The 9,450-nt window shown below is 38.8% G+C and overlaps 1 protein-coding gene across 1 annotated transcript in view; it reads right to left on the bottom strand.

The window, feature by feature from the left end:
* Positions 1-7,068, bottom strand: part of qsox1 (quiescin Q6 sulfhydryl oxidase 1) — a 16,745-nt gene extending 9,677 nt beyond the window's left edge. Inside the window, exons 1-4 of the mRNA XM_046872010.1 lie at positions 6,743-7,068; positions 4,851-4,951; positions 1,960-2,008; positions 1,704-1,806 (exon numbers count right to left, since the gene is read on the bottom strand). Of these exons, the coding sequence (XP_046727966.1) occupies positions 1,704-1,806; positions 1,960-2,008; positions 4,851-4,951; positions 6,743-7,028 (539 nt within the window). The 5' untranslated portion in view covers positions 7,029-7,068. The remainder of the gene's footprint in view (positions 1-1,703; positions 1,807-1,959; positions 2,009-4,850; positions 4,952-6,742) is intronic.
* Positions 7,069-9,450: the final 2,382 nt, after the last annotated feature.

Below are 9,450 nucleotides of genomic sequence, written 5' to 3'. Positions count from 1 at the left end.
CCACTGATTCCTCCGTCCTCTACCACTGCACCACTGATTCCCCCATCCACCACTGCACCACTGATTCCTCCGTCCTCTACCACTGCACCACTGATTCCCCCATCCACCACTGCACCTCTGATTCCCTCAGCAATTCAATTGTTACAGCTTTCATATTAAAGCTTTTGAACTGTAGGCCTAATTTCCGTTCTTGTTTTTAAAAAAAATTCTGCTAAGATCTGAAGCATTCCTGAGCAGCAGGTTCTCAAGTTCATGGCAGTGTGTGTGTGTGTGTGTGTGTGTGTGTGTGTGTGTGTGTGTGTATATATATATATTATTCTGAGCTTTGTCTCACATTAAAAATTGGCCTTATACTAGAAGGAATTTACTCAACTGCAGGATCCAAAAGATAAATATGATAAGTAGAACAGACATCTGAGTTTGTGAATTTCAAACAACCATTGCAGAGTTCTGGATTGTGATCAGTCAGAAGGTTTTACTGATATTAATGAACTATAACAGCAGCTGTGACAGGAGCTTTATATCAAGGTACTTGCTCTAAAATGTTAATATTTCTATAGTAACATACACTGACCAGGCATAATATTATTATACAGCGGAACCCGCTTATCTCGCCCTCGGTTACCTCGACAACCCTATTAAGTCGACGTTTTTTAAGTGGAACCGCCAAATTCTCTTTTTCTAAGCATTTTTTATCGGTTATGTCGACTTTTTTTATGTCGCCGAACCCTAATATCTCGGGCACAAGGGGGAAAAAAATTGCCATTTAACGTCGGTTATCTCGGTGCAGCCGCAGAAGAACTCGCGAAAGTGGCGGAAAATTCAAACCTTACAGCTGCTACAGGTGTTGTATTGTATACTGGTGAATCTCTGCTGTTAGTTAGTGCACATATGCCTTTTGTTGTTAAATGTTATGCGATGAACGGGAGGCGAAAGCCGCGCTTGGCGGCGCGGAACGTGTGATGACCATCCAAAATCATAGAATGAACACCGGCAGGATCGGGGGGGGAGCGCAGCCGTTGAGAGAGTGCCGGTGGGAAGGCACGTACCGGGATACACATGAGCGATAACAACGACCGCCGTGAACCAACATATACCAACAATAACGGACAGTGAGAGTGTGGAAGTTTAAATAGGAGCTGGTGATGATGCTAAACGAGCACCATATGTGCACGATTGAAGCCGGGAAAGCACCTGACACGCTGAAGGGGGCCGAAGGGGGCGTGGCAGGTGGATTCCTGACAGATAAACATGTACTGTATGTATTTTTATAGCATGCCTTCATCAAACAAATCGCGGCAACGCTGTTGTGTAAAAAAAACCTTCAAAAACACGTGCATGCACATTCTCATTTATTAACACACATCATGTACATAAGAAATGAAGAAATTTCAAGCACGTTAATATACTGCCGCTATTTTGATTTTCGTTTATCTCGATCATCGGTTACCTCGATGCTTTTTGGCGACCCTCTAGGACATCGACATAACCAGGTTCCACTGTATTACAATATTATGACTGGTGAATTGAATAACACCAATTATCTCTTCATCATGGCACCTGTTAGTGGGTGGGATATTTTAGGCAGCAAGTGAACATTCTGTCAAATGGGCAAGTGTAAGTGTAAATTTGAGCGAGTTTGACACACACACACACACACACACACACACACAGAGACACACAGAGTGTTTTATTGATCTCACCTGGTTGTTTCCAGTGGGGGACACGCCGGTGGTGCCGGGTTCTTGTGAGACTCAAGTTTATCAATAATGAGGTGACGGAGGCCTGTGACATCACGGGAGAAGCCTGCACACACACACACACACACACACACACACACACACACACACACATATATATCCACATATCCACATATATCCACACACAGATGATCATCTAAAACAGACTCAATAACCTTTATGTAATTATGTGATATACATAATTGAACGGGTTTCATACCTCTGATATTTTCCCCTGTAGAATCATTACTGGAGAATGCTGGGAAAAACTGTGGGGATAGAGAGAAAGATCTGATTAAAATAAATATCACCCCCCCACCACCACTAACTAAAATACAGTCACTTTAGTTCAATGATCATGTCAGTACTAATGTGGGGAAAGTTCCTGGTGTTCAGAGTTGAGTTACGCAGCTGCTTACGCAGCTATCACTCCTCCAACAGATCTCTAAGGTCTTCCAGAGTTCCTTGCTGTCGCCATAGAACCAAAGGCCAAGGAACGTTTTTGTGCTTTATATATCTAAATCTATACTGAAGAACAGTGGTCCCCAACACCCGGGTCAATTGGTACCGGGCTGCACAGAAAGAATACATCACTTACATGATTTCCGTTTTATTTATTATCTAATTCTGAACAATGTTTTATTTTGGATATTTTCCGGATTCTCTCCGCCACATCTGTCTACGACTCACTCTTGATGCATGTCCAGATGCCTCGGTCACATGTCTTACCTACATCCGCTACCTTCTTAAAGGGGCAGCTCATAATACATTACCGCTAAAATGAAACCCCCAAGCTAACACAATGAACTAAAAACAACACAGTGGATTCATGTTTATTATTATATTTAGAAAATACCAGTTTTTATGACGGTCGTATCATTTTGTTTTGTTGTATTTATCCGCCAGACATTAAATCCCGGTCTGTGAAAATATTGTCTGACATAAAACCGTGACGCAAAAAAGGTTGGGGAACGCTGCTGTAGAACTTTATGAAAAACTATGAAATTGTGTCATCCTTGAAGATTTCAATAACGAGGGCGCTGAGCTCACATGGAAAAGAATTGGTTGAAAAGAGTAAATGTTCGCTGTGAAACACCTAAATGTTCAATAAACATCCAAAATGAGAATAGGATAAAAAACCCAGACTAAAAATTCTCATTGGAAACCCCAAGCTCATTCTAAGGACAGGCTCCAACATGGACACACAAAAAATCTATAATATTAGGGTGGATGGTAAAATCATAGAAACCAAATGTTTTGCTACATTGAAAATCGCCACAAACACCTTTGCACTCAAGTCTCCATGAGGATGTCTAGATGAGAATGGCTTGAGTTTCCCATTCCTTTAGTGTTTCTTTATCATATCGTTGTAAGGAGGTGTTCATCACTATGCTGGTTGTCCTGTTCTGAACAAAACGTGTATTTCTCTCACGCTGTTTGCGTAGCCTTAGTCCTTAATTAATGTTGTAGCGTTTCACTGTGTTACTCTACAAGGTGGATCTCGTTCATAATGATAATAAAAAGCTACAAAATGGAACAAATTGTCTTTAACAGCAGAAACATATGAAGTAAAAGACAGCTGCGGGTTTGTTTACTGTACTGGTGACATTTCAGCAGGACCTTAATTTCACTGAAAAATCACAAACGATCATCTACCAAACTACAGCCACCACAGCTAATCCACATTTTTAGTAGGTTTCCCAATCAATAGGATTCAGATGAAACATAATACTGTGAGAGTGCAATGTCAGAAGAAAAGCAGAACTGAACAGGAACTGATCACATTTGCAGAATCATCGCTGTGACCATGAGCTGGATGAATCAATAGGTGTGAACCTTTTAGCAGAAGAAACTCTTAGAATGACATAGTATACAGAAAGCCTTGCCTAATGTACTTCCTGTGATCAAAGATAACACTAAGGAGTCCAATAACACTGTGGAGGTCATAGCTTAGTGGTTATCATATAAGAAAGGCTGAGATCAAATCCCATCCACACCAAGCTGCTGCTCATAGGCCCCTGAGCAAGGCCCTTAACCCCATAGCTGCTCAGTTGTGTGAATGAGATAAATGTAAGCCGCTCTGGATAAGGAGGGCGTCTAACAAAATGTCGTAAATGTAAATGCAAAAATACGTTCCACACCCCCAAAATGGCAAAATATGTCGCTTGCTGATGGACTTGATTGTGGGTTAAGATGTTAGATCAGATGGAGTTAAAATCTTAGCATCACCAAGCAACCACTGCTGGGCCCTGGAGTCAGGCCACCTGCTAAGTTGTATTTAAAAAATGTGATAATTGTAAGTCGCTTTGGATAAGGGAAAATGAGAAATGAAGACATAGTAATGTAATGCCTGAGCTACATGAAGGTACTTTTGGGAAGGCCAAACCCAGAGGACCCATGGTGAAGAAGATCACCAATATATTTGTAGTAGAAATTATCACATTCATCTCTAGTTGAATTAAACCAAACAGCTTCAAGACTCTTTGGAAGCACAGAGAATAGCACTTGATCCAGCAACAGTTTATTATCATATTTAATATCGTGCCGAGAGAGTGATTCATCTACAACTTCATAAAGCCATGAAATTTTAATTCTAAATCTAAATTTAGGTCATGAAATTGGGTGATGAAACATGGGTGTGCTCTCTCTCAGGAGATTCAACAGATTCAAAAGTTGATTTATTGCCATGACAAATATGGACATTTGTATTGCCGTTTGTATTTCTCTCTCTTTTACTCTCTCTTTCTATCTATCTTTCTTTTTGTTTCTTTCCATCATTCTCAGCATGATAACATTTCTGCATAACAATTGTGACCAAGTTCAAAAAGAGTTGAACACACACACACACACACACACACACACACACACACACACACACACACACACACACACTCTTTCAAACTCACACCACAGAGATCACAGTATGGTGGGGAGTGAACAGTCAAACAGAGGCACTGAAAGTAACACATAACAGATAAGAATAAAAATAGCATTTAGGGTGTAACTCTGCAAAACAAAGAAAGACATACACACACACTCATATACACACAAATATAGACACACACATATACAAATGTACACACACTCCAGTTGTATATAAATGTGTCGTACCCTCAGAGACGGATATCCCGTGATGGCGAATCTAATACACACTTCTCGGTTGTTCTCATTCGCACAATCGATTGCCGCCAAATGCACCGCCAACTTCCACTCTGCACAGGAACAAGAGAAAAGTGAGAGAAAGGAGACAAAAAAAACAGGAGAGGAAACAGAACAAAGTGGAAAGGAAAAGAGGAAATAAAGTGGTGAAAGAAAGAGGAAAAAGATGAGAAAAGCAAAAGAGAGAAAATGAAAGCAAAACAAACAAAAGAATAAAAAAGAAGCAATTAGAAGAACAAAGAAGAGAAAGAAAAAATTATTAATTAGACAGGTGGTTAAAGATAAATCAATAAATTGAAAAGAGAAAGAAAAACATTACATAGGAAGAAAGTGAGGAAAGAATAAGGAAGGAGAAGAAAAAGACAAAAGTCAGGAAGCAAAATGAATTGGAGCAGGACAGAAAGAAAGATAATGACGGAATAAGAAAATGAGCAAAAAAGAGAGGAACAAAAATGAACAAGAAACAGATAACAAATAAAAACAGAACAAAGAGTAATGAGAGAAAACAGAATAAATAAAGAGAAAGAGAAATAAATGAAGAAAGAAAGAAAGAAAGCGAGAGAGAGAGAGAGGGGGATAAAAAGAAAGGAAGGAAGAGTGTGGATAAAAAAGTGGATGAGTAGCATAACGAGAAACAAACACTAATCAGTGAAAGTGAAATGTAAAAATACTGTAAAAAGCTTTGTGTGTGTGTGTGCGTGTGTGTGTGTGTGTGTGTTTGTGTGTGTGTGTGGGGGGGGGGAGCGGAAGAGCGGGTGTAGGTTTGAGTACGTGTGTAAATGTCAGTGTGTGTGAGCATGTCGACATGAACACACTCGTCAGTCTGTGATCTAAAATAAGAGTGTAAATGTAAATACATACAAAATCATTATAAACTCACCACTAACATTTCTAAAAAATGCCTAACTTCATGATCTAATCTAAAATAATCTAATCTATTCCGAATACACCCTGGCTGTGCTGCTGCTGAGCTTTGCACTCTGATTGGTCAGGATCTGCCTGATTCATCCCAACACCCTCTCGATGGAGATCTCTTTAATTGGAGACACTCTGTGCATCTGAAGATGATTCCACATCAACAGCCTCAAATTCCATGAAATTATTGAGCAACATAAGAACGTTATGGATGGATTTGGACTGTAATTGATATCAACAGTCTGCTATAATGGTTTAGGACCACAGGTTGTTTATTCTATCATCTGGTTTGTCTAAAGTTTTCTCCCTTGTTTTATCCCGGAGAGTTTGTTTCTCACCACAGGCTTGCTCATTAGGGACAAACATACAATTATAAGGAAAAGTCAATAAAATAGAGTCTTTTATCTGTGTAAAGCTGCTTTGAGACAATGTTTATTGTTAAAATCCTTATACAAATAAAAATGAATTGAAAATTGAATTGCATCTAAATTATAATAAAATATCCTACAGCACTAAATCACCATGCAGTCTATAATCAACTCTTATTATATAAAAGACTAATAATTATTTTATAAACAGCAACAGATACACAGAAGATGATGATGATGATAATAATAATAATAATAATAATAATAATATGGAGAAGAAGAAGAAAAAGAAGAAAGAGGAAGAGAGAGGAGAAGAAGAAGAAGAGAGAGAGAGAGAAGAAGAAGAAGAGAGAGAGAGAAGAAAAGAAGAAGTAGAAGAAGAAAAACTAATCAGGAGGTTTTTATTAATAAAAATAAATATGAAATGCAGAGTAAAGGTGTGTGAGAGAAAAAGAGAGAGCGCGCGCACGCACGTGTGTAATGAGCGCGTAGCCTGTATATACTGTATATTAAACTTTCTGTGTGTGTGTGTGTGTGTGTGTGTGTGTGTGTGTTCCAGACCTTTAATATCCAGCGCCAGTTTCTTCCACGCGGGTGAGAAGGCGACGCAATGTCCGCACCAGGTGGCGTAAAACTCGAGCAGCGTTGCAGTCGGAGACCCGAACAGAACCGAATCCACGGTGTCGGGAGTCAAGATGGCGACCTGGTCCGCGTCCGTGTACAAACCTGCCCGAACCGCGCCGCTGCCCACGAGCACGCAGCACAGCACCGCGCGCACCGCCGCCGCCGCCACCCCGCACATTCTCCAGCGCCTGAGAGACGTGGCGGGGCAAGCGCGCGCCGCCATTTCTGCCCTTTCTCTCTCTCTCTCTCTCTCTCTCTCTCTCCTCTCTAGATCCTCAAACACTCACACACAGAATACTGGAAACTCCAGCACTCTGTCTCTCCCTCTGTTCCCTCCTACTTTCTCTCTCATAATCTCTCTCTCTCTCTCGGTTTTACTCCGTATCAATCTACACTGATTAAACCAATCAATCAATCAACCAATCAATCAATCAATTAATCACCCCCACAATAAGTTACTCATTAATGCCAGTCATTAGCTACATTATAACACAATATTAACCCTAATTCATAAATGTGTTATTATATATGCATTACACAATAATTGTCACACATGACACTACAGTTACTTCAGCCTTCTCACCGTGCCTCCATCCTGCATCATAAACACCTGTAACCACATCATCATACAGTTACAGCTCCATACAGCTGCTGTAAACATCTCCTGAGGGCCTAGAGCTCCATGGAGTAGTGTGGCGTTTAACACTCTCTCTCTCTCTCTCTCTCTCTCTCTAATAACTATTTATTAAACACGTTGTACATCTAATGAGCTGTACATGAACTGAACATGATGCATCATTTGGATCAATTCTGTCAGTGTTTCTCTGCAAACATCAATGAGAGCTGGTAAGTGACTGTAGTGTTTGGTGATAATCCACTGCTAGTTGTGAGGAGGTACACCATTTTAATGCTTTCTGCTTCACCTCAGGCTGCTGTCACCTCCACATTGCGCAGTAACATCCTGTATCACACACCCAGCTCTGGATCATGTGCTTTTTTGAACTTCCCATTCCACATTCAGTCCCCATTTGCTGTTATAATAACCTCCACTCTTCTGGGAAGATGTTCCACAAGAGTTTAGAGTGTGTTTGTGGAGATTTGTGATCATTCAACAACATGGCTGTTAGTAAAGTAAAGTACTGGTGTAGGTGAGGTGAAGTGAGGGGGCCTGGGGTTTAGCAATGAATCACATTCAACCCAAAGGTGTTTAATAGGGTTGAGGGGCAGAGCTCTACAGCAGGAGATCTTCCACTCCAACTCATGTAAAGCATATTTTCATGGAGTTCGCGTTGTGCTGGAACAGGTTTAAGTCTCTTAGTTCATTCGTTAAACAACGAAAAAGACAGAACTTATGATCTCCCCATTGTCAAATATTTACACATTACTTTACACACACACACACACAGACGCACACTGTAAACAGAGAACAGCCACGTACTGCTGTTCTATCATGCGAGTCTGATAGCACACAATTCCTTCAAGCTCTTTCATGAGAAAGTGATTTACAATTCTTACATGTTGTGGTTTAATCCATCCTAAATTTATTTCTGTGGACGTACCTTGATAACGCATTCCAAAAATGCATTTAGTGTTATTTCTGAATTCCAGATTTAACTCTAATCAAATATATAATCTCCGTTTAATCTTTTCAATTCTGTAATCCTGATCGAATTTATCTCAGTTGTGAAATTCAGATTTCATTTCAAATCATTTCTGAAATCCAGAATTCACTTAGTGCCATTTCCTGTCATTGTTTCATTAATGTAACGTAATTTCTGTAATCCCCATTCTGACATTTATCTGCACAATTTTGAACCTAGATTATGTTACACATGTTACACATAAACAGCGTGCACACCCACACATATATTCACATCGAACTTCAGACCCAACACAAAAACACTGATTCAGAGCGTTTCCTGAAAACAAAACTGTTTACTCCAGACTGGACTTTACTCCTCACATTCCCACTGTAGAATGAAAGGAAATGTATTTTAGATGGAGACCACAGCAGAGAGATTTTCTAAATTTTATTAAATATTAACTATATTATAATAATGCATAATAATATAATAAGATAATTAAATCAAACTATTTAATTATATTTAACAAAGAATAGAGTGAAAAGAGTGACTAATGTTTGTATATATATATATATATATATATATACACCCAATAAATTATACAGTATATTGTATATGTAATTAAACATTAATATAATATAAATTAAATATAAATTAAACAATAAAAAAATTGTGTCTGTGATACAAATATTATTTATATCTGCTATATTACAAAACAGACTGATTTTTATTTATTTCTATATCTATATACAAAGAAACATTTATATCGGTATTTATATTTGTAAATAGATGGTGCAGTGAAATTTATTTTTTCTTTTATAGATAAAAAAATATATGCAATAAAATTATTGCTTTTGCTCTGCTGTAAAAGTTCAGTTCGACTTTGTTCTTAGCTGCATGTCTTTTCAGGTTGAGTCAATATGTGTGTGTGATTGTCCGCTTGTTTATCGATCCAAAAAGTCAACAATTCTTTAAGCATTAAAATAAATAAATAAAAATGTGGCAATGGAGATTTTTATTTCACCTTCAGATATGAAACAGAGAAAGAGAGAGAAGAAGAGA

This window comes from Silurus meridionalis, chromosome 17 (assembly GCF_014805685.1).
Source record: "Silurus meridionalis isolate SWU-2019-XX chromosome 17, ASM1480568v1, whole genome shotgun sequence".
Classification (NCBI taxonomy): domain Eukaryota; kingdom Metazoa; phylum Chordata; class Actinopteri; order Siluriformes; family Siluridae; genus Silurus; species Silurus meridionalis.
This window is presented reverse-complemented; position numbering and strand designations above follow the sequence as displayed.